Raw genomic sequence first — 24,978 nt, forward strand, 5'->3', positions numbered from 1 at the left:
GCCCTTAGAAACCTTTGTGCCCAGGCAGTGAGGGAGGAACTAGGATATATAGGAGTCTTTGCAACAAAGGGCCAAGAGCAGGAACAAAAGAGACCTGGGCTCACTGAAATCATTCCTTTGATATGCGCCTCCACTCTCTGGGCCAGTATCCGAAGTTTTCACAGCCTGCAGGGCTCACCTGCTCTCACCCTTGGAGGTGACTGCATTTACAGATGACCTTGACATTCTTAATCCTTAACTACAGACTGGGCTGAAATACCACCCAAAGAGGAAAAGGGGGACTATCAGGAGATGATCAAGGTGAGGGGGAAGTGCATGCAGCACACACACACATCTTACAAAAGTTTGTTGCTGATCTCCTGAAGGTGACTACCAGTCACAAGGAGCAGACATCACCATGAAGGATTTTAGTGTTTTTCTAGATATGAGGAGATGCAAGAATTGGGCACATACAATCTTCTCCTGAAAATATCTGACTATCTAAACACCTGTTTTTTCCAGTTTTCCCAGAGCACAGAGTGCCTCACTCCTGGTCTCCACCCTGAGCTCCACGCAGGGTGCCTGCGGGTTGGCAGCTGCCGTGGCTCATGTTCTACTCCAGGTAGAGGTGATGGCAAGTCCAAACTTCAGCTCACAATGGCAACCTCAGCGCCACTGCAAAGATGATTTAATTAAAGGACCATTTGCAGAGGTATGGGCAGGGTTAAGGGAACCAGCTTGGAATGAGAGGTGCTCAGGAACTGGTTACAGGGGGGAAGCGGTATCTGCCCCTAGACCCGAAGGGACGAGGGAGCAGCACAGTGTTACCCGAGCCTTCTGTGGGTGTCTTCAGAAACTGAGTTGTGGAGGGGACAGCCAGGGCCAGAGCAGCATCCCTGAGCCTGGGGTTGGTGGAGGGGCACAGATGTCCTGACGTCTCCCTTCTCTTGTTCTCTGGTTTTGATAAGTGCCTTCCTTTGATTGCAGGGAGTCCCAGTGACATGGTCCACTCCACAGGGTGGGTCTGCTTCCAGAGATGGGGAGTTGAGGGGGAGACAAGCAGACCATGTCCAGCACAGCCCTCCTTCAAGCGCTCCGAGGATGTCGTCACCTCCAGTAGTTCAATGGCAGCCCGAGGAGGTAGGCATGCTACTGTCCTCATTTGGCAAAGGAGGAAGTCCAGGCACCTTGATCCAGGGACACCTCCAGAATTTCCCTCTGCTCTTCCCTCTGCCTGGCGCGCCTTCCCCCCTTTCTCTCACCCACTGCTCCTTCTGCTTCGAGTTCAGCTTGAGTCACATCTCCTGACCACCATGATCTAAGTGCCCTCAAGATACCCAGAGAAAGGGCTCTGACTTCTCAAGATGCTGTGCCCACATTGCCTCCAAGGTTTCATTGTGAAAAATTTCAAAACCACAGGAAAGTTGGAAGAATTGTGTGAACAGCCCCGCACCCCTGTGCCCACTTTTCAAAAGCACTTTCACAAAGTTGTCCGTCGACTGTGTGTGCCTCCACTAACTTGAGTTCCTTAAAGGAAGGGCTGGGAGTGACCATTCTTTGAATTTCAAGGTCTGTGATGGCCTGGCACACAGAATGTGGTCAGTTAATGTTTGATAAATTGATCATTCACAAGACATTGGCATTTCCCAGGGAAGGGGAAAGAGAGTTCTATTTATTGAATGCCTGCAGGGGGGTTTCACACATTGCTTTGGGGCATTGCATTAGTTGTTTTTTTGGTTTTGTTATTTGGGGGGCACACCCGTGGCATATGGAAGTTCCCAGGCTAGGGGTTGAATCAGAGCTGCAGCTGCCGGCCTACACCACAGCCACAGCAACACAGGATCTGAGCTGCTTCTTTACCTATACCATAGCTCACAGCCACGCTGGATCCTTAACCCACTGAATGAGGCCAGGGATCCAATCCACAACCTCATGGTTCCTAGTCGGATTTGTTTCCACTGCAACACAACGGGAACTCCAGTAAATTTTTTTTTTTGTCTTTTTGTCTTTTTGCTATTTCTTGGGCTGCTCCTGCGGCATATGGAGGTTCCCAGGCTAGGGGTTGAATCGGAGCTGTAGCCACTTGCCTATACCACAGCCACAGCAACATGGGATCTGAGCCGCATCTGCAACCTACACCACAGCTCACAGTAATGCCGGATCGTTAACCCACTGAGCAAGGGCAGGGATCGAACCCGCAACCTCATGGTTCCTAGTCAGATTCGTTAACCACTGCGCCACGACAGGAACTCCTCCAGTAAATGTTTTTTAAAAGAAAGAATGAATGAAGATTTGGTGAGTGTTTTCATACTATTGGAATATGGCAGTCACTGCTGGAAATTCATTCACTCCAGGGATATGATACCTAAAGGGGGCTCGTACCCCTCTTCACTTAGCAAAGGAGGGATCTGAGGCTGGAGGGGCATTGATAGCCAAGGTCATGTAGGGAGCCAGGGCCAGAGCCAGAGTGCTGACTCCCTGCCCAGTGCTCTTTCTTTTCCCTTCCTCTCTGGATCCATGCAAGCATCTGGTTTGGTACCACCCACTAACCCAGAGCCTGGAGACAGACAGAAACTTCATTTCCTGAGAGCCTCTATGGCTGTGTGAGTGCCTGGCCAGGCACTTGCTCATGGTGCCTGTCTTCCTTTTCTCTCACTGAGGGTTCCATGGGCTTCAGTCTTGAAGTTATATGTGAAATTGTGTTTAAATACTTTTCTAGGAAAAGATCCAGAGTTTATATCAGGCTCTCAAAACAAATATAAAAACTGTGATTCCCCGCCCCCAGTGTGGGTGGGGGTTCTTTTATGTGTTCTCTCCAGTGGTTCCTCAGCTTTTTGACTGCAGAGACAAAGAGAATTTTCAAAAGAATGGTAGGATGCAAATTTTTGCAAAGTTGGTCCATTAAAAAGAAATGAACCGGGAGTTCCCTTTGTGGCGCAGCGGAAACAAATCCAGCTAGTATCCATGAGGATGCGGGTTTGATCCCTCGCCTTGCTCAGTGGCTTAGGGATCTGGTGTTGCTGTAGCAGTGGTGTAGGCTGGCAGCTGTAGCTCCGATTCAGCCCCTAGCTTGGGAACTTCATATGCCTCGAGTGTGGCCCTAAAAAGCAAGAAAAAAAAAAAAGAAAGAAATGAACCATGCTCACAACATTACCATATCATAAAAGGATGATTTTAACCCTTCCAAATAAGAAGGACAAATTCTTTGGAGGATAAAATTGACAGGCCTTTCAATTAGATGGTGTGGCTTTAACATGCTACACAACTGTTACTTTGCTCACTGTGCCCTGCAATATCATTTTGCATCAACTTTTGGGAGCCTTTCCTTCACAGAGAAGCAGCCACTTAGAGCTTGTGTCCTGGTGGCTGCAGAGTGTTCTGAAAGGCGCTCCCTGAGGTGGTCAGGCATGGGTTCTGTTGGATCCCTGATGGCATTTCCATCAGGATGACTGAGGGTGACTGGGCGTGCAAGATGGGAATGAACTCAGGTCACATGGGGCGGTTATGTCATGGTCCAGTGGCTTAAGTTTTCTCACAAGGGGTTTGGATGAGAATCTGAAAAATACAGACTCTGAGTGGCCAGAGCAACCTCCTGTCTATAACTCTCTTAGAAAGGAAGCACGAGGGGTGCGTGGCCATGTGAGATGACCCCACTCCCTTCAGGCTGCCTGGATCCCTGTCTCCCTCCTTCCTGTCCTAGGCTGATGCATTCTGGACAACCGCTGGTCCCTCCTGCCTCAGATTCCCCATGAGGGCCGTGGCTGGCATGCTCTCCAGCGAGCCCCACGCTCCCTGGCTGAGGACAGGCAGGATCGTGTCTTCATAAACAGATTTTCCAGAGCAGGTGTGCTGAGGGGGAGCATCCACCTCAGCAGGAGCAGGTCTCAGCTGGGAGGTGAGAGCGGCAGAGCAGGGGCAGGGTGTGTCTTCTTGTCCCTGCACAGCTCTGCGCACAGTAGGCTCCATGAGTGTTTGAGTGACAGGTACTATCTAACACGTGCCTGAAAGATTGCTTCAACTTTCCCAGCCTCAGTTTCTGTGTCTCTAAAAGGCATTGATGGTGCTTTCCTGCTCCTGACCCCTCTGGCCTTGCAGGCTAGATTCCTTAGCTGCCTGTGGGATCTGCGGCAGGACTGGCCTCAACCCTCATTGGGACCCCTTCCTGATGCTGCTGCGCCCCACGTGTCTGTGGGGGCTCCCACATCCGGCCCTTTCCTAGGGAGGACCCATTTGGGATCTCGAACTGATCTAGCTGTTAGCATGTCCAGGTGATGCGAGGACCTGCATGTGGACCAGGAGGGGAACCCACTTGCTCGAGGCCACGGAGTGAGCAAGGGTGTGGCCTGCTGTACCTATCTGTTCTGGGTGGACTGTGGGAACGCTCTTCACTCCAGATGGTACCACTAAAGGCCCTTTTGCCCATTTTGCTGATACAACAAAACAATAAGCAAACCAAATGCTTTTTGGAAACCATTGGGGGAACATAATTAGGGAGGAACTGCCCAGAGCATCTAAATCATTCAGCCTTTTCAAGGAAAGCCTTAGTGTTATTTTCAGATATGCTACAGCTGAAAACCAAGGCTAAGCTACCGTCTGACCCAGCTGGGGCCCCTGCAGCACCTGCTTAAAGTACCGGATAAGAATCCTGAGGGATTTACTCATGGTTTCTAAGCTAATTTGCACGGTTTGCTTAATAAGACATTTACATGGTTTTAAATGGTTTCCAAAGGACTTGAAAGCAGTCTACGTTCTTAACAAAGTTATAGAATCTCCTACCATGTCATTTGCCCTGTGAATTGGTTCGGCGAACCGTATTTTTGTTTTGTTTTTGAAATCATAAACAGATGTTTATGTTTAGACTGGCGGCTCCAGCTTAAACACAGTCATTCTGTCTCTCCTCTGCCCAGTTTGCTCTTTAAGGGGAGGGGGGGGGTGGTCTAGCCAAGCTGGAGTCCTGTCCCCAGGTCCCTCCCCTGAGCTGCCTCTGGCATCTGGCTGCTCCCTTAGCAGCTGGCCTTCTGGGAGAGGAGAGAGCCCTTGGGAATGGAAGGGAGTGGCTGATGAGGAGTGGGGCCTTCTGAGCCAGTCTGCATGGCTTTGAGCACGTCCCCCTCTTGTCCTGCCTGTGGGTCCTTGCCTGGCAGCCGAGGGGGTTAGAGTGACAGAGCAGCCCAGTGCCTGACACAAGGATGCCCAGTAAGTGTGTGTCCCCTACCTTCCCTTCAGCTTCCCCGAGATTCCCCACCAGCCTTCCCCACCTTCTTCTGGTCCAGAGGGTGGGCCTGGGAGCTGGGAGTCTGGCTCAGTGAGTGTCCCCGAAAGGGACACCAAGCGCGCCCCTTCTTCTAGCCCCTGGAGAGCTATGGGCAGCTGGGAGAGTCATTTCCAAATGCTGTGGAGGATGGAGGGGGCAGCTGGGGTGGGCCAGGAGCCTTTAATGCAAGATGGTACAGAGTGGAGGTTGAGGGGCCAGAGGGAAGGGACCCTAATGAGACCCCTGTGCCCTGGCCAGGAGCGGTGGGGTGACAGAAGGTGCCTGGGCACCGCTTCAGGTCTGTGGTAGCTGGGCTGGGTGTGGCCTCGGAGCAGGAGCAGGACATACTCAGGGCCATTGGCAGCAGAACCCCTGGTTCGAATCTTACCTTTCCCAGCACTAAGCAACTGGGAGACTTCAGGCAAGTCATCAAACCTTTCTTAGCCTCCGTTTCCTCATCTGTAAAGTGGGGTTCTTTGGACAAGTTAATGAAATCATGTGTATTTACACAGGGCGGGTCCCTCCGTAGGCCCTTAAGAAATGGTCGATGAAGGTAAAAACACACCAGAAACCCTGAGGGCTCACGTCATCTTGGCATTTATCATGCGCTCATGCACCTGTGGGTGAGGGCAGGGGCACCTTGGTCGGCTCTGGTTGGAAGTCCCTTCCTCCCAAACATTGGCTCCCCACACAGTGGGTCTCAAATTGTTTTTAGGTAAAAGAAGGAAGAGTTGGGGTGTAGTTGGCCTTTCTGCGTGGGGAAGGGGCAGGGGGTGTTGAGGAGGGAGGAGCCAAGGCTGGACTGGAGGGACCGCCAGAGCTCTTCTCAGCTCTCTTTCCCAGGAGTAGGGCTCCAGTGTTCGCCCTCCCTCCCCCATGCCAGTTTCATTATCTCCCCTTCACCTCCCTCAGCTCATAGTCCTGCCAGCATTCGCTCATTCATTCAACAGTATCTGTTGAGCACCCACTAGGTGCCACGCCCACTTGGGGCAGGGAGGCAGAGATGATTGAGACAGAATGAAACAGTGCCAGGCAAGAGCATTTTGAAGCCTCGTGACAGTGCCCACCCATTCAGCTGTCTTCCCTTCGCCTACCTCCCCAACCCCAGGGCCACTGCTCTGGCAGGGAGCTCTAGGGGAGGGTGGAATGGTGGGCAGAGCCGGGTCTTTCATGGAAGAAGGCTTGGCGTTGCAGTGGGTGTGAGGATGGGCTCCCTGATGCTGGGGAGCTGAGTTGGATCTTGTTCAAGCCTTGATTTGACAGATGGGAATAGAGGCACAAGCAGGTCAAGGCAGAGGCCAGCCAAGGAGCCAGGGACAGGCTGCAGGAAACAGTTTGGTGGTATCTCAAAAGTTAAATATAGAACCATATGACCCGCCAGCCCTACTCCTCGATGTATATAGAAAAGAAGTGTGAGCAGGGACTCAAAAAGAAACTTGTACTCCAATGTTCATAGCAGCATTATTCACAATAGCCAGAAGGTAGAAACAACTCAGGTGTCCATCGACAGATAAACAAAGTGATATATCTGTGCAGCGGAATATTATTCAGCCATGAAAGGAGTGAGCTCCCGACACAGCCTCCAGCATGGGTGGACCTTGAAAACATTAGGTGGCGTAAAAGAAGCTGGACACAGAAAGCAAATACTGTTTGCTTCCACTTCTGTGGGATACCTGGAGTAGGCAATTTCATGGAGACAGAAAACAGAATAAGTACCAGAGGCTGGGGGTGGGGGTTATTGTTCACAGGTACAGAGTTTTTCTTGGAGATGATGAAAAATTCCAGGTATATAAGGGGTGATGCTCAGACAACATCGTGACTGTGTTTAACGCCACTGAACTGTGTACTTTCAGAGAGTGAAAATGATAAATATTATGCTCCGTATAGTTTATCAAGTTAAAAAAAAAAGCGAGTGGTAAGCGTTCTGGTCATGGCTCAGCAGTTAATGAGCTGGACCAGCATCCATGAGGACACGGGTTCAATCCCTGACCTCGCTCAGTGGATTAAGGGTCCAGCATTGCCGTGAGCTGTGGTGTAGATCGTAGATGCGGCTCGGATCCTGCGGGGCTGTGGCTGGGGCCTAGGCCGGCGGCTACAGCTCCGATTGGTGGGTATGGCCCTAAAAAGACCAAAAAAAAAAAAAGCCAAAAAAAAGTGAGTGGCAGTGGCATGAGGAGATTGCTCTTCCTGAGACCATCCCCACAAAGCAGGTCCTCTTCAGCCACTTGAAGGCCTTGTGTTGAAGATGGTTGGGAAGTCTGTGCAGGTGCCACATGAGGGAGACAGTGCCAAAGACCCTCTCCACACCTCGGGAGTCCTACAGAGGGGTGGCTGGAGAAGGTTTGGGGCAAATGTGAGGGCACGTTCCCCAGCTTCCTGGGAGGCCTCATCCCTAAAACGGGGTTGACTACCTCGGCCTCGTGGGGCTGTTGGAACATGAAATGAGCTAATAACGCATATAGCTCTTAAAACACGACAAGCCCTCAAGAAATGTGATTTATTCGTATTTCACTTGTGCTGTTAGTGAGAAAAATAAAAGGGAAGTTTAGAAGCGTGAAGAGACAGTGCTGTCTCTCAATTACTGCAACTTGGAAAAATGCCTTCCAAAGAAGCCCCACGTTTCTGCGGGAGAGGGGCGGGTGGAGGTGGAGGTGGCAGTGGTGTCCTCAGTGACTGCCTCCCACCAGAGGCAGGGTGAGGGTCCCCTGTGAATAAAGCAAAAAGAGAGGAGTTCCTGCTGTGGCACGGCGTGTGAAGAATTTGACTGCAGAGGTTCGGGTTGCTGTGGAGACGTGTGTTCGATCCCCAGCACAGTGCAGTGGGTTAAAGATCCAGCATTGCTGCAGCTGTGGCTTGGATTCAGTCCCTGGCCGGGGAACTTCCATATGGCATGGGTGAGGCAAAAAAAAAAAAAAATCAGAGGAAAGGGAGACACAGATGTATTCCTGGGGGCCAGCCTCCTTTTATGGTGGTTGATCTCGTGGGGGGGTTGGGTCTCCCAGGGGAAAAGTCAGCATCCTGCCAGCACGCTGATGTCATGGTCCTTTTAAGGAGAAACAGAGAATTAGCTGTTATGGAGATGAACTATAAGCCCAGATGTGCAGTCAGAGCTGCGTGGTAAACAGATTGCCATTATGGCCTGAAAAACAGCAGCAGCTGTCCTGGTTCTGACAGGCTGGGGTTGCTTATCTGGTCTTTGGAAAGAGAAGGGCCAGTGGATCAGGACTTCTTCCAGGTACTGGGAAGGCAGTGCTTGTGAGGTATGCCCACCCAACAGATTTGGGGCAACCGGGCTGTCGTGACCTTGGGCCATGCCCACTGAGTGTCAGGGCCCAGCCCCTCCCAGCTGGAAAGCCATGCAGAAATCATTCTTCTAGCAGCTCCTTGTTGACAGCTGGGGACTGGCAGGCTGGAGGTAGTTTTATGTGAGTGTGATACACTAATGAGAACTGGCTGGATCAAATTCAAGCTTCATATGGTTAAGTCGCTACAGCTAGTTTGGGGTAAACTTGTGGCCGTGATCCTCTCATCTATGGCCTGGGTTAGCTGTCAGTCTTTGGCTGCTCTCAAGGGTCCTGTCTGTGACAGAGGTTTGTCTTTTTCTGTGCGACACTAGTCTAGCCACCCATGAGAATCTCACCTGTGACCACGGTCTCAGCTCTACCAGACCCACCCACCCATTCCCCCCACCCCCTCCCTAACAGTAAAAAGCCAGGCAGATGCCCGGTCTGCCCCTGCCTGTGTGTGGGGATACTTAGGTTGTGGGGCTTGGCTGGAAAGGACCATGTCGGGAAGTGGGCAGGAGTGGGGGAGAGGAGCCCCATAAGCAGGACCCCTGGCCCTTCTGGGGTCACAACTTGCCTAGGCCAAGGGGGTGTCAGCTGTGCCCAGAGAAAGAGCTGCCCCATTTGGAACTGACTTAGTTGGTGACTTAATTCTTCCACGAGGGATTCCTTGCTTCTACTGTCAGTTAACAGAGAGGAGGGTGGCCGACCCAGTCCACGTCCGCCTTGACCTGGGCACTGTGTGGAGCTTCTGTGTCCCTGTTGCAGGAGGAGGAGTAAGGGCCAGCTGCTGCCTGCACTGGAATCAGCTTAGTGATCCTTCTACCCAACCAAGTCAGAGACGGGATTCGAGATTGAGACGCTAGAATCCCTGATCCACGACCAGGGCTGGACGTTATAAGGAGGCAGGTTTCTGGGTCACACGACAGTTCATAGCTGAAACCTTCGCATGTAGAACAACTGTCTTTGGAGGTAATGAGCTCTCTGTCTCTGGGAGAGTTCAAGCAGAGGCTGGAAGATTCTTTGGTAGGTTTCACTCATTCATTCATTCATCCATCCATCTAATCATCCCTTCAGTATTTTTCAAGCATCAAACTTATGTCAGATGCCAGACTAGTAGATTCCTGATAGAAATAGCCCTTGGTCTCATGTTGCTGTGATGGGGGAAAAATGAGGATTATGGGTGCAGGGTACAGGGGACCATGGAAGGCTTCCTGCAGGAAGCCGCCTTTGAAGCTGAAGCCTGAAGGCTGAGGAGGAAAAGAAAAGTTCCTGAAAGAGGAGGCAGCACGTGTAAAGGGCTAGAGAGAGTGTGACCAACAGAAGAATCAGCAAGCTCAGTGAAGCGGGGTTTCGTTGGCGGGGGCAGAGTTGAGCATGAAGTCAGCCTGTGGGTCACATCAGGGGGGTCGAACTTTATCCCAAGAACCACACAGAACCAATGAAGAGTTTTAAGCAAGGCAACAACGTGGTCAGAGGGGCATCTTAGCTGGTTTTCCCAGAGGTGGGTCTTGAGACAGGGATTTGCAAACAGGTTGTGTATGTGGGAGCTGCTTCCAGAAAATACCAGTAGGGCAGTGGGGGATTGAGACAGGGAAGGGGGCCGGCCCAAAGAGCAGGTATAGTCGAGCAAGTCACTGTTGTGAGTGCTGGAGCTTAACCCTGGGGACCGGTGCCTATGTGTCCCTCAGAGCAATCCACCCCCGCCCCTGCCCCCGACCATAAGGAGGAGGGAGCTGGGGTATCAATACGCCACCTCCCATGAGCCATCAGTTGAAGGCTGTTCCCCAGCACAGGCTCTCAGGCAGAGATGCAGGGCCAGCTTGGAGGTGGGGCTGAGCGGGGGATGGGCAGCGTGCTGGCACCGTTGTGGCTGTCGGGTGGAGGGACCATGAAGGGCAGACAGGAACCTGGAGATTGGCAAGGAGGCCACAGGAAGACTAGTCCAAGCAAGAGGTGGTGGCCTGGGCTAGAGATGCTGTGGTCACGGGCAGAAGGGGACAAATGTCAGGAGGCAGAGGTGAATGGCCTTGGTGACAGGTGGGGGAACACAGATGACTGTAGAGAGAGTTCACAGCCTGCCCTGCCCCTCCCCTCCTGCTCTCCCCACCCCCACGCTGCTGTCCTCCAGCAGATACTCCTCTGCTCACATACGTCAGAGACACTGACGCGGCCGCCACAATAGCTGGGGGGGCCACACCTCAGAGACCACGAAGTGTGTCTGAAGGGAGAGGAAGGCTCTGTAGCAACTGCTTCAACAACAAAAACTGGGCTGTTGTCAACCCAGCCCCAAGCCTCGGAAGAGATCACTTGGGTGGGGAGAGGTGGCGGGGGGGGGGAGGCGGGAAGCAGTCCAGCCCAGCTCCCACCCTGATCCCTGAATCTCCCTCTGTGCCCACATCCATCTCCCCATCAGACACAAGCCACAAGAGGACAGATGCTCTGCAGCTTGTTCACTGGCCCCAGGACCCGGTTGACAAGAAGGTGCTCAGTAACCTGGGAATGATGGAATCCGTGAGTGGTCCCTGCCCTTCTGTGCTCCATGCCTTTGGGAGGGAGGCTCTGGGGACACCTGAGTGGTGGCTCTAAGGACACGAGCCCACCAGCATGGGATGGGAGGATGGTTGGGAAAGGGGATGGCAGTGTTGGAACCGTGAGGGAGAAGATGGGGAGGGAGTCATCACAGGGGTTTCTAGCTGCCAGAAACAGAAGCCGAGTCTGGATGAAATAAGTAGAAAAAGAAGATAGCCCTTCATCAGTGATGGATGGGAGGAGCTGTGTGGACTCAGCTCCCTCCACCCCAGCCGGGCTGACTCTCTTCATTGGCTCTGGGTGCCCACAGCCGTGACTTGCCAGGTCATTCCCCTTTCGTGGGCCACTCTCACTCCCCTGGCCTACTTCCCCTCTTCCCTACTGGGCTTCCTGGGATTGCCTCCCACACAATTACCTGTACTCACATCCGGTTTCAGCATCTGCTTCTGAAGGGACCCCACACCTGGGCCAGCTGCCTCCGACAGGCAGACCCAGTCACACGTCCTTTCTTAGTTGGAAAGGAAGTTGGAAAAGCAAGAATCGGGCTTTTCAGCTTCTGGGGGCGGGGTGGGGGTGGGTAGGTGGTTCTGCTTCCCACCAAGACTAATGGGCAGTGTGCTGTAAGGGTCCCTGTAGGAAGATGTTTCAGTCTGTTCACGCTGCTGTAACAAAACACCATAAACAGAGTGGCTTATAAACAACAGAAATGTATTTCTCACAGTGCTAGAGGCTGGAAGTCCAAGATCAAGGTGCCAGCAGATTCAGTGGGCTTGCTTTCTGGTTCACAGGAGACACCTTCTCAGTGTGTCTTCCCATAGGGCAAGGGCCAGGGCTCTCTCTGGGGCCTTTTTAATAAGGGCACTAATCTCCATTATGAGGGCTGCACCCTTGTGACCTAATCATTCCCAAAGGCCCCACCTCCCAATACCATCGTCTTGGGAATTACTATTTGAACCTGAATTGTGGGGAGACACAAACATTTAGACCACAGCCAAAGCCAACAGTATATTCAAATTTTGATAATTTAAGGGCCTTTTTACAAAGATGTAGCAAGCTGTACAGTGACTCAGAATTAGTAGTGGTGGCGGGGTTACTGTCCCTAAGTCTGAGGGATGGGGGGGTTACTGAGAGACCCTGAGAGAGGCCCACAGCCTATTCCCTGTGCTGTCCCCGCCTCCCTCCTGCCAATCTCCCACCCACCAACGCACAGGCTCAGATCTGCCCGCGTCTAGGCCAGAGCAGGGTGGAGAAGGGTGAGGACGAGACCTGGGGAGCTGATGGAAGACATCAGGCAAGGAAATTCCCCAACAAACAAGGGACCTCAAGTGTGACAATGAAATGTCAATGAATATGTCAAGTTAGGGCCAAGGGCTCCATAGCTGCCCCTCCACTACACGGGCTGTTCCTTCTTGGTGATGCCACACCTTCCCCAAGGGCCCTCCTGGCCTCGTCCCACTGGTCTCTCCAAAGCTGTGCTCAGAGTGAAGTGCCCACGATTCACACGGGGCCACTCACTTCTGCAACCACAGTCAGACCCCTTCTTCTGAGCCTCGGTTTGCCTAAATGCAAAGCCAGGAGGGTTAGCCAGATGACCTTCCACGACCTCTTCTATAGCACTGACCTTCCAGAAAGGCTCATGGGCCCCTCCCACACAGCCCCGGGAATAAAACAAAGAGTGTCCTTCAGGGAAACCAAAGCGCAGAGAGCAGAGGGACTTGCTGGAGGTCACTGACCATGTGGGACCTAGACTAAGACTCACATCTCTTGCAAGGGCTGTTCCCAGAGCCAGGCCTGCCCTGGGCCTGCTTTCCCTGAGTGTAAGGTCATACCCATGTTTATTTTCCTTCCTTCCTTCCTTCCTTTTTTTCTTTCTTTCATCTTTTTAGGGCTGCACCCATGGCAGACGGAATTTCCCAAGCCAGGGGTTGATTCAGAGCTGCAGCTGCTGGCCTACACAGCCACAGCAATGTGGGGTCTGAGCTGCATCTGCGACCTACATCACAGATCACGGCAATGTCGGATCCTTAACCCACTGAGTGAGGCCGGGGATGGAACCTGCATCCTCATGGATATAGTCAGGTTCATTACCACTGAGCCACAATGGGAACTCCTCCATGTTTATTTTCAATTAGTGCAGTAGCCAGGGTGACGCTTTGTGATTTCTCTTGTGCTTTTTCTTGTTTGTGTGTAGGGCTGTGAACGGAAAGGTATAAGAATAGTGGTTTCGATCAGACTTCTAGAACTTGCCAGCCACCCCTCCCCACCTCACCTCACTGGGGGATTCAGGGTCAGTGTAATGTCACTGCTGGGCTTTTGAGCATCTGGGTCCACACGGGCCTCAAAGGGCTTAATTTGTAGCGAGTTTCAAAGAGAGTCGGGAGGGCCATGCCAGCTACTCTGAGCCCCTGTGACAGTGGCCCTCCACAACCAAATCCTACCGGGTCTGGGAGGCTGCCCTGAATCTTGCCGCCAACCCTGTGTTCTGAGGCCTGTGTCCCAGGCACATGAAACAAGGACTATTTCATTGTATGTCATAACCTGTGCTGCAGTTGCCTGCATGCCAAGGCCAGGAGGCCCTCAGACACCACCTGCTTGGAATCACTGCCTTCTCCCCTAGAACTATGGGTCAGGAGGGAGCTGTTCAGCCTGCAGATGGATTTTGTTGAAATTATAGAGTTTTCAGACAGATTGCTCTGGATCAAACATGGTTGGCATATGTGTTCTCTTTGGCTTGTACTGTGTTTGCCCAAATTGGTTTATTTTTACAAAGCGAAATGAATTGTCAACACTGAGAAGTCAAATCTGGATTTCTGGTTACTTTAATAAATTAGAAGACCCGGTAGCACTGGGCTCACATTCCTGCCTGGGATGTGTGCCTGTGTTTGGCTGGTGCAGAGCTGTCGCTGTGCCCGCTGGATAATTCATGTGTCTTTCAGTTCACCATAGTCCTCACCATTCCTTATTGCCTCCCGGTGGGGAGCTGCATGTCCAAGGCCATTTACCACTGAGTGTATGCTTCTGTTTCTCAAACCAGAGAGTTGTGAGCAAAGTAAAATATTTTTGGTCTCCCCCGCCCCCACCATTTCCAACAAAAATGGAAAAGGTTTATTTACACCACCTGCCTTTCCCCAGGGGTGAACCACCTGTTCTGCTTGGTAGGGTTGCTAGAACTTTATGTCAAGGGCTGTATTTGGTCCTCATCCTCTCTGCCTCAACTACCACCATCATGGTCACTATCACATCACATTTATTCATCCTTTGTCGGGCTATGTACACAATGAGACAGGTCAAGACAGCCCTGGATTTGTCTTGAGAGGCAAAATTGCTGGGCAAAGGGAATAGAGCAAACCATAGCTGGAGCCAGAGAGGTTAGATCAAATATGGTGAAGAATTGACCACGCTGGAAAGGGCTGCGAGAGAATGGGGTGAGTGATACCAGGCGGCCTAGTGGGAGCCGCCTCTTGGCCTTCTGCCCAGCTCCTGACCTGAGCCGGGGACTGTGTAGCAGTGGCTGTAGGGCGTGGCCCAGCCCCCGTTCATTTCTGGGGCTCAGGAATATCGAAAAGCTAAGGTAATTCATACAGGGAGACTCAGGGCTGCCCTGTAAAATCAGCCACCTCATTGAAAACAAAACAAAATAAAACAACCTCAGTTTTCCAGCTATCTAATGGGATATGAAGATAGTTCCTGGGTCCCTGCGTGAGACCCTGTCAGTCCAGGACACTGGTCCTCTGGGGGCCCGCTGTCCTCACCACACTGCCCCGCTCCGGTTTCCCAGAGGTTCCCCCAGAAGCCCCCGGGGGGCGTACTCCAGGCACTTCCCCCCGGTCAGGTGAGGCAAGCACTTGGCATGGTAGGAGAATTTCAGGTGGCCATGGTTCAAGGCGCACATCACCTCGTGTGAGCCAGACTGTGGAGTCTGGTCGCAGGTGCCAAGAAGGTCATCGTCCCAGCCATAGTCCGCATCCCAGACCTGTACCCTCAGGGGCCCCCCCGTGGACAGGAGCACATCCCCGAAGTCCAGATGTATCATCCACTGGGGATGGTTATTGTTCCACACGGTGCTGGTCCGCAGCTCCTGGCCGCCAAAGAAGACCTTCAGATAGGCGTCCGTGGCAGTGAAATAGTCTCCCCACAGACCCGTCGCCACGAAGTTCATGACCACCAGCCGGGCCAGGCCCCTCTGCCGGGGACAGCAGTCCTGATTGGTGGCCGATGAGCCATGGCACACGCACTGGCATGGGTCCTGGGGGCTCTTCCGCTGCCCTGGGGGGCACGGGCGGCTGCAGTCCTTCCAGCGCGCCCTGTCCGTCACATACTTGCTCACCGCCTGCCGGAGCGCCTCCCGCCGCGGATCCTGGCTCTCCAGCAGCACGTGCAGGGGCTCCAGTGTGTAGTCCACCAGGTCGGGGCTGGCCGGCAATGAGGCCACCCAGGCCGAGAACTGCTCGGGCCCAGCCTGGTTCCCGAACAGCAGGTCGTGCATGAACGTGTGGCGGCCCCCAAGGACTTCAGAATGGCGTTCCCGGTAGGCCTGGTGGAAGGAGGACCCCATCTTGTGCTGCTTCTTCTTGTCCTCACATGCCTTGTACGCCGCCGAGGAGCTGGCTCGGCCACTTATGCTGACCTCAGCTTCGACGGACAAGCAGTCCTCCACCTCCTTGGATGTGAGCCCTTCCAGGGCCAGCTCGCAGGTGCGCAGGGCAGTGAGGGCCGTGATGCGGCCACCCAGGTCCATGGACTGGATGAAGTGGGTGCCGTAGCTGGAGATGAGCCTCAGGTAGTCGGGCTCGGTGGAGGTGTTGAAGTGGGGGGGCAGCGTCCTGAGGGCCTTCTTGAACTCGGGGTGGAGCGGGGGCGTGTGCACCAGGTGAAAACTGTGCAGGGGAGAGAAAAACCTCAGATGGGCCCAGGGGTAGGTACTGTTTTTCCCCATTCAGTAGCTTCCTCAGAGTTGCCCAAGGTCACATTAAGTGTCAGGACTACGACTTGAACCCAGGTGGCCTGGCTCTAAAGCCCAAGCTCTGAACCCCTGAGCATCAGGGAAACCCACCCTGCCCACTGCTCTGTGGTGACCTAGGGACTGTATAGGTATTTTTGCCTTTTTCCAAAAAAAAAAAAAAAGATTTTTTTTTTCTTTCTTTTTTCTTTTCTTTTTAGGGCTGCACCTGCGGCATATGGAGGGTCCCAGGCTAGGAGGTGAATTGGAGCTGCAGCTGCCGGCCTATGCCACAGCCACAGCAACACCAGATGCAAGCTGCATCTGTGACCTACACCATGGCTCATGGCAACGCTGGATCCTTAACCCACTGAGTGAGGTCAGGGATGGAACCTAAATCCTCAGAGAGACAGTCTCAGGTCCTTAACCCACTGAGCCATATGGGAACTCCTCCTTTTTATGTTCTAATTTTAAAAGCGATGACACTGCACTGATGGTATCCCTCTGGCTTTGAAAGCTAGTCCTGTGGTTTTGTCTGTCCGTCCCTTGGCCTACTGACAGCTCTGACCATGCAAGCAGGAGGTACCTTGTCTCACTCTGTGGGAAGTATGGTCTCCCGTGAGAGAAATCAGAGTGGGTGACTCTGGGCCCCATGGAGACAGTGCATTTCTCACAACGCCTCGGTCCTCGAGGGCTGGGGGCATGGCTGCTGTTGTTTGGCCTGTAGCCCTAATTTCCAGCACAGAGGCTGACCAGGCAGAGATGAAGAATGCTTGAATGAATGAAAAAGGTCCAGGGACAGGAAGGACCCTACCTGGTCTCCTGTCCACAGGAGGCTGGCAAAGCCCAGGAAAGAGGGGCTTGGGTGCCCAGTAGACCTGAATGGCACTGGTTGGGGGCTCTAAGCACAGCCTTGCTTCTTCCCTTCACCTGTTCTCTCCCTGGGCTCTTCCAGATCAGGTCTCAGGGGAGAAGGTATATGAGCACCAGGATGGCCATTTCCTCCCGGTGGAAGCAGCCTCTGGGTGCCCACCCACTGTTCCAGGGCTCCCAGACCACTTGGAGTTTCCCACGCCTTTTTCAAGTCCTCCACCTGCACCCCCAGCGCTCACCTGTAGAAGCGACACTCCACTGAGTCCAGGCTGAAGCGGTACTGGTCCTGGTGAGTCTTCTGGGCCGCGAAGTTGGCTGCCTGGGAGTGGGAGCCCGCCACGGTCACCTGCACATTGGTGCTGGGCTTGGGAGTCACGTCCAGCCCTACCCGCCAGTCGTTGCGGATATTGCTGGCTGCCTCCTTAGCCACCTCCTCGGTGGAGCGGCCCTCTTCTCTGAGCACCTTGCGCTTGCAGCTGGTGCCCTGGGCGCGCCAGCTGGTGAGCGCCAGGGGCAGGCGCTGGAGAGTGCCCCCCTGCAGAGCATTTTGGCAGAGGGTGCAGGTGCCGTCGGGCCTCAGGTAGTGCTGTGTGTCCACCGGAAAGGAGCGTGAACGCTGGAGGCTGGTCACATCCATGCCCTCCCCCGCCAGCCAGGCACCTGGCACGAACTTGAGTTTGCGTCGGCACTCAGAGCGCGCAGCCGTGTAGCAGGGGGCAGGGGCGGGCGTGGGCAGCAGCAGGAGGAGGATGCTGATGAGGAGCACTGGGGAGGCCATGGAGCTGCGGAGACAGGGGGCGTTTGGTCTTGTGAATTGGGCCATGGAGGATGGCTGGCTCCTTCATGGGTTTTCAGGGTGTATGGAATGGGGATGGAATGAGATATCTCTAAGAGTCTTTGGATGTCAGGCTGGAACGGCCCCTACTAACCTGGTCCACCCGCTACATTGTACAGATGGACCCAGAACGGGGAAGGGACTTGCCCAGGGTCACACAACCAGGAGGAGACCCTTGCTAGAATGTCCTTATTTAAGGCCAAATGGGAATCTAGATATATGGCTTTGTCCCCAGGACCACGGCTACTGCTGTTGGGGAGGAGGCTCTGCTTGCCGAGGAGGGGACCGGGAGTAGCTATTGAAGGATTTGGAGAGGAATTTGGGGACTCTAGGGAAGCCTGGACTCTGGAGAAGCATCAGACCCTAGAAGCAGCTATGCATTTCCCATCTCACCTCTCTCATTCCCCCTCCTCCCTCCCTCCCATTGAGCCCTTAACAGAATTGGGAAAGAAAGGAGGTTGTGCATCACCCTTGCTCTCCCCATTTCCCCTTTGGGGGTCCTCTCTCTGGGTTCATGGAAGAACATCAGCCTGAATTCTAGACTAAAAGCTGCCCATGCACCTATGCCCTTAGATCCTGTATAGGGAGGGGCCGTCTGGTTTGCTCCCCTGATGCCCATCTCCTCCTTGGCATTCCCTGCCACGCTCTGCGGGATTCTGGCAGTGACTGTGAGCTGCCTCTTGTTGACCATCGGACAACAAAGCTCAAAGGTTCTGCCTCAATTTGAGGTGGCTCTGGAGACGTACCTGGCCTGCTTATGATCTGGAATCCCCTCTCTCTACCCTCTGTTCAAACTGAGTTCCTCAGAGGCCTCTGCCCTGTGACACCTGCCAGGGACAGCAGCTTGTCTGAGCCTCGGGGGCATATGGAGAGCAGGAACCTCCCCCTGCAGTCAAGCTGGAGCCTTCTGCGCCCTTCCCAGAGGTCTGGCTTGAGTGGTGGAGTTTTAGGAGAAGGAGAGGATTTTGAAGGCCCTCAGATTCGCCCACTTAGGGGGCCAGCGCAGTTTATAACCTTGATCTAAAGGGCTCCATCTCCATCCTGACTTTCATCATATTATCTCCCAAAGGCCTCTTTCCAGCTTTCTTAGCTTTAACTGTCAGCACTTGAAGGGGCCGTAAAGACTGTGTCCTCGAACCTCATGTTGTATAAGAGAAAACTGAGGCCCCGGGGTAAGTATGAGGCTGCCCACCCAATCAGTGACGGACTGCGATCTGGACCCAAGTGTCTCGTCTTCTGGTTCACGGCACTTCCTGCTCCATCAGGCTCTTCCCCAGATGGAGTAGCCCTCTGTCTGTCCCTACCCAGGGGCTCCCAGCCTCCCTGTCCTCCTGCCTCCCCCTTACCTGGAGTCCTGTTTTGAGCTGCTCCTAGGCAGTCACCCTCTCTCCTGGCAGGAGGCTCTTGAAATGGTAGTGCAGCCCCCTAGAAAGGCTCACCACATAGCTCATCACCCAGGCCACAGTTCTCCTCACTTCTGCTTCCTGCCCCGCCCCCCAACTGTGGTCACGAGTCCCCTTTGCTCTTCCCTCCCCCTGCCTCCCCCAGCACCCACCTTGTCCTCACCTCCTCATCCGGCCCGCTGACAGCCCTCTCAGGAAGCCAGCAGTGATGGCCAGATGCTCATCTGCCAGGCAGGTATTAGACCCCATGGGGTGTGACAATCAGGGGAGTTATCATGCAGGCAGTGCTCAGAAGGGTGCCTGGTCCTCCCTGGGTGTTCAAGCACCTGCGCATTCCCTCCTCCCAGAGCAGCAGGGAGAAAATAAACATTGTTCAACCCCCCTTGCCCACTTCCTGCCCACACCTGCATCCCAGCCCAGGGCGGGTTCTGGGCCCCAAACACACACCCTGGGACAGGGTTTCCCACTCCCCACTTTGTGAGGAGAACCAGTGGCCCTGCCGTCTCCAGCCCCCTCCCTAGTCCTGGGCTGTGATTGCAGCCACAGTGGGGGGTGGGGGGGAGGCAGCCCTGTGACCCTGTTGGGTGGGACCAGGGCACAGGGTCTTCTCCACCCTCTGACTTAGCTGAGGTTTCCATGGGTTGACTGACTCACAGGTAACATCTGGGGGTCCGAATCTTACTGGTCTGAGGTGGAGACGGCTGGGGTGGGGGGGCTGTTTTCATGAGTTCACCCTCTGATGGCGTAAGTGACAGGAAAAAATAGCCACAGGCCCCAGACCACGTGTGACACCAGGGGATGGCTCATCCCTTGAGTTTAGGCCCACCACTGCACCCCTGCTCTTACAGGAACTGAGCCTTAAGCTGTCTTCTCAAAACCCAGCCCCATCTCCTCCCTGAAGGGTCCCTCCTCCCTCTTCCAGAATTTGTAGCCTCCTGACTGCCTTCCGGCCTCATCCGAGGCCTAACTCGGGCCCCCAGGCTGTGGGGACTTGAGTTTTGACAACTTTGAGGGGTGTGGACCCTGTGGAAAATCTGTAGGAAGAGAAACGTAAGGTAGGGGAGACAGGTTCTAAGCCCAGCTCTGACGCAAACTTGCTGTGTGACTCTTGGCAGTAGAGCTTTAACTCCTTTCTAGGTTGGTTTCTTCATCTGTAAAATCAAAGGGAGGGAGTTCCTGTCATGGCTCAGCAGCGACGAACCAAACCAGACTAGTATCCGTGAGGATGCGGGATCGATCCCTGGCATTGCTCAGTGGGTTAAGAATCCAGCGTTGCCGAGAGCTGTGGTGTAGATCGCCGACGTGGCTCAGACCTGGCGTGGCTGTGGGGTAGGCTGGCAGCTGCAGCTCATATTCAACCTCTAGCTTGGGAACTTCCTTATGCTGCGGGTACAGCCCTCAAAAGCAAATGAAATGAAATGAAATAAAAAATAAAATAAAAAGGAGGACTTTGGGATTTCTTTAAAAAAAATTTTTTTTATTCTTATTTCCCCAATACAATTTTTTTTTCTACTGTACAGCATGGTGACCCAGTTACACATACATGTATACATTCTTTTTTCTCCTGTTATCTTGCTCCATCATAAGTGATTAGACATAGTGGCATTTCTAAGAATCCTTAGATTCCTAATGATGAAATATGCATTTAGCAGTTTTCACCTGGTGTATGAAGTGGCTAATGTTTGGGAGATGCTGGTGGGGTGGGGAGGAGGTGGCGGTCCGTTAAAGAGCTGTGATGACATCCAAGTTTACAACTGATTTGGCCTGAATAACTGATGACAGCTGTCCTCTCCTCTTGCAATCTAGCACTTGACTTTTTTTTTTTTTTTTTGTCTTTTTGCTATTTCTTGGGCTGCTCCCGTGGCATATGGAGGTTCCCAGGCTAGGGGTCTAATCGGAGCTGTAGCTGGCAGCCTACACCAGAGCCACAGCAACGCTGGATCCGAGCCGCGTCTGCAACCTACACCACAGCTCACGGCAACACCGGATCGTTAACCCACTGAGCAAGGGCAGGGACCGAACCCGCAACCTCAGGGTTCCTAGTCAGACTCGTTAACCACTGCGCCACAACGGGAACTCCTAACTTGTGTTTTAAGCACAGTTTTTCCTCAGAGATATAAGTTGCAATTTCCAGACACCATCTATATGGTTTATTATTAACGACAATAGAATTCACATACCATACTATTCACCCATTTAAAGTGTACAATTCAGTGAGTTTTAGAACAACTTACAGAGTTGTGCAACCATCGCCACGGTCAATTTTAGAACATTTTCATTGCTCCCCCAAAGAAACGCTGTACCCATGAGCTGTCCCTGCTCATTTTCCCCAATACCAGTCTACTTTCTGTCTCTAAGGAGTTTCTTATTTTGGACATTGCATGTTAATTAAGTCTTATAGGCTTTTGTATCTGGCTTATTCCACATAACAGAATATTTTCAAGGGTCATCCAAGCTGTAGTATGTATCAATACTGCATTCCTTCTCATGGCTGAATGATATTCGGTAGTATGGACATAACACATTTGGTTAACCACTTATTAGTTGATGGCCATTTGGGTTGTTTTCACTTACTGGTTATTTTGAATGAACTGCTGTGAACAGTTGTGTATAAGTTTTTTGTGTCGACGTATGTTTTTCTCTCAGGTATATGTAGGAGTGGAGTTGATGGGTCTATGGTAACTCTCTAGGATCTGTTTTCCTATGTGGTTGCACCATTTTACGTTCCCACCAGCAGTATGTAAGGGTCCTCATTTCTCCATTTCCTTATTATCTTACTTTTTGATTGCAGCCGTTCTTGTGCGTATGAAGTGTTGTCTCATTGTGGTTTTGATTTGGATTTCCCCATTAGCTAATGATGTGGAGCATGTTTTCATTTGCTTACTGGTCACTTGGGTATCTTCCTTGGAAAAATGTCTACTAGAGTTCTTTACCATTTTTGGATTGGGTTTTGTCTTTTTTTTTCTTTCATTTTTTAAAGTTTGATTGAAGTATAGTTGATTTATAATGTGATAATTTCTGCGGTACTGCAAAGTGATTCAGTTGTACATGTACACACATCCATTCTTTTTCAGATTCTTTTCCCATGTAGACCACACATAATATTGGGCAGGATTCCCTGTGCTATACTCGGGTTTTGTCTTTTTATGTTGACTTATAATAGTTCTTATATATGTTATTTTATTTTATTTAGCATATTGGAAAATAATTCTATTTTCCAAAACAAAGTCTTTATATATTTTAGATTCTAGATGCTTATCAGGTATATGACTTGCAAATATTTCCTTCCGTGAATTGTCTTTTTACTCACTTGATGGTGTCTTTTGAAACATGAATGTTTTTAATTTTGATGAAGTCCAATTTATTTTTTCTTTTATGTTTTTAATGTTGTATCTAAAAGTCTCTGCTGAAGGTCATGAAGATTTACTCCTATATTTTCTTCTGAGAGTCTTATAGTTAGCTTTACCTTTAGGTCTGGGTAACAATATAAACTCAGGGAGTACTTGTTGTGGCTCAGTGGGTTAAGGACTTGACATTGTTTCTGTAAGGATATGGGTTTGATCCCTGGCCTTCCCAATGGGTTAAGGGTTTGGCATTGCTGCAAGCTGCGGTGTGGGTCACAGATGTGGCTCAGATCCAGTGTTGCCATGGTTGTGGTGCAGGCTGGCAGCTGCAGCTCTGATTCAACCCCTGGCCCAGGAACTTCCTTATGCTGTACATGTGGCTGTAAAAAGAAAACAAAAATATATCTATCTATCTATCTATCTCTCTATCTATCTATCTATATATATATAAACTCTGACTTCATTGTTTTGCATGTGGATATGCTTTTTTTTTCTTTCTCTTTTTTTTAATGGCCACACCTGCGGCAAGGATAAGGTTTTAATATATATATTTTTAAGGTTACAAGATATTTCCTCTTGCCAAAAAGCTCCATGGATACTCGGCACAGAACGTGTGAGGAAGGTATTGATTCTGATGCCATCTACTTACATGAGCTATACCTACTGCATTCACAAACTGTAATAAAAGCAGAAGTCCTTTAACAAATCACATGGTTAGAGTGCACTTATTGGGCATATTTTAGAGATCCAGAGTGCAGTCTCAGGCTTTGTTCCCTTCATCCTGTGATCGAACCTTCCTTGTTCCCTTTTCGATACAGATTTGTGACACTTTGGCGGTTTTACTTACCCCTCAAATGAGTTACCCACAGTTATGCTTGAGTTATGGTGATAACTTAGTCTCATGAAAGGAGTTGAAGAGTTTTTCCATTTTTCTCCATGCTGTGGCAGAGTTTGTGGAAGGCTGCCACTCAGTTGTTTTTAAATTTTCTTCTTTTAAATAGAGTTGATTCTCAGTGTTGTGCCAATTTCTGCTGTGTAGCAAAGTCTTTTTTTTTTTTAATTGTTAAAATAGAGTCGATTTACAATGTTGTGCCAATTTCTTGGCACTCAGTTTTTGTCGATGAGTAGATTTGTAACTACAAGGTCCATACCTTCAATAGTTATAGCTTTATTCAGGTTTTCTGGCTTTTTTTCTGGTATCGGTTTTGGCAAGTTACATTTTTCTAGGAAACCTTCTTGTTTGTCTAAAATTTCACACTTGTGGGCATGATGTTATTTACAACAGTCTGTCTCTTAAAAAAATCCTTCTGCATCAGTAGTGATGACCCCTTTTTGATTACAATTTTTCTTATGGTTTTTCTCTTTTTTCTGTATCAGTCTTATTAGAGATTTTTATGTATTTTATTACTGTCCTCAAAATATATGTTCTTGGCTTTATTGATCCTCTCTGTTGTATCATTATTTTCTAAGTTGTTAATTTCATTCTGATATTTTTCATTTCCTTCCTTTTCCCTGTATTCTTTGGGCTTCTCCTATTGTTCTTTTTCTAACTTCTTTATCTTTAAAAAAATTTGCTTTATTGAAATATAGTTGATTTACAATGTTGTGTTCATTTCTGTTGCACAGCAAAGTGATTCAGGTATACATACATATATATTCTTTTTCATATTTTTCCCATTATGGTGTATTACAGGATATTAGATATAGTTCCCTGTGCTCTACAGCAGGACATTATTGTTTATCCACTTGGTTTATAATAGTTTGCATCTACTAATCCCAACTCCCAATCCATCCCTCTCCCTCCCCTCTCCCCCTTGGCAACCGCAAGTCTGTTCTCTGTTTTGTAGGTAAGTTCATTTGTGTCATAATTTAGATTCCTTAATATGTGATATCATATGATATTTGTTTCTCTTTCTGACTTACTCAGTATGGTAATCTCTAGGTCCACCTATGTTGCTGTAAATGGATCTTTTTCTAACTTCTTGAGGTGAATCCTTAGTTCATTAATTTTCAATCTTTTTTAAAAAATGGATGTATAATTGACATAGAACTTTATTATTAGGTTCAGGTGTACAGCATAATGATTGGCTATTTTTGTGTATTGTGAAATGATCACTACAGTAAGTCTAGTTAACATCTGTCACCATACTTAGTTACAGAGTCTTCCTTTACTTGTGATGGAATTTTAAAGATCTCTTAACAACTTACAAATATGCAATAGGTATGATGGACTAGGTCACCATCTGGAGGTTAACATCTCCCTGGGTTTACTATTGTTCTCTTTGGTATACTGTTATCTAAAAGTCACCCTTGCTTATTCTGAGGGTTATTTTTTCTAGTTCTGTTTACTTTTCCTCTACTAAATTAGTCATTGGTACTATTACTTGATTCAGCCAAAGTTTGCTTATGTTTACCTCCGCATTTACCAATGTCTTTGTTCATTATTCTTTCATCTCTGAGCTTCCTTTAGAAATAATTTTCCTTTTCCTTTTTCTTTTCTTTTTTTTTCTCTTTATGGCTGCACCCACAGCATAT

The 24,978-nt window shown here is 50.7% G+C and overlaps 1 protein-coding gene and 1 long non-coding RNA gene across 2 annotated transcripts; one reads left to right on the forward strand and one right to left on the reverse strand.

The window, feature by feature from the left end:
- Window positions 1-506: 506 nt before the first annotated feature.
- LOC125116800 (uncharacterized) lies at window positions 507-11,645 on the forward strand. Its single transcript, XR_007132427.1, has 3 exons — window positions 507-691; window positions 967-1,119; window positions 10,934-11,645. It is a non-coding gene; the product is annotated as an uncharacterized LOC125116800 (long non-coding RNA).
- A 1,505-nt stretch (window positions 11,646-13,150) lies between these two features.
- PRF1 (perforin 1) lies at window positions 13,151-19,174 on the reverse strand. Its single transcript, XM_047761858.1, has 3 exons — window positions 19,043-19,174; window positions 17,101-17,643; window positions 13,151-15,926 (listed from the first exon to the last, which is right to left on the reverse strand). Exons 2-3 carry the CDS (start codon window positions 17,637-17,639, stop codon window positions 14,798-14,800), a joined length of 1,668 nt encoding a protein of 555 aa, XP_047617814.1. The 5' UTR covers window positions 17,640-17,643; window positions 19,043-19,174; the 3' UTR covers window positions 13,151-14,797.
- Window positions 19,175-24,978: the final 5,804 nt, after the last annotated feature.

The sequence above is a fragment of the Phacochoerus africanus genome, chromosome 15 (assembly GCF_016906955.1).
Source record: "Phacochoerus africanus isolate WHEZ1 chromosome 15, ROS_Pafr_v1, whole genome shotgun sequence".
Classification (NCBI taxonomy): Eukaryota; Metazoa; Chordata; class Mammalia; order Artiodactyla; family Suidae; genus Phacochoerus; species Phacochoerus africanus.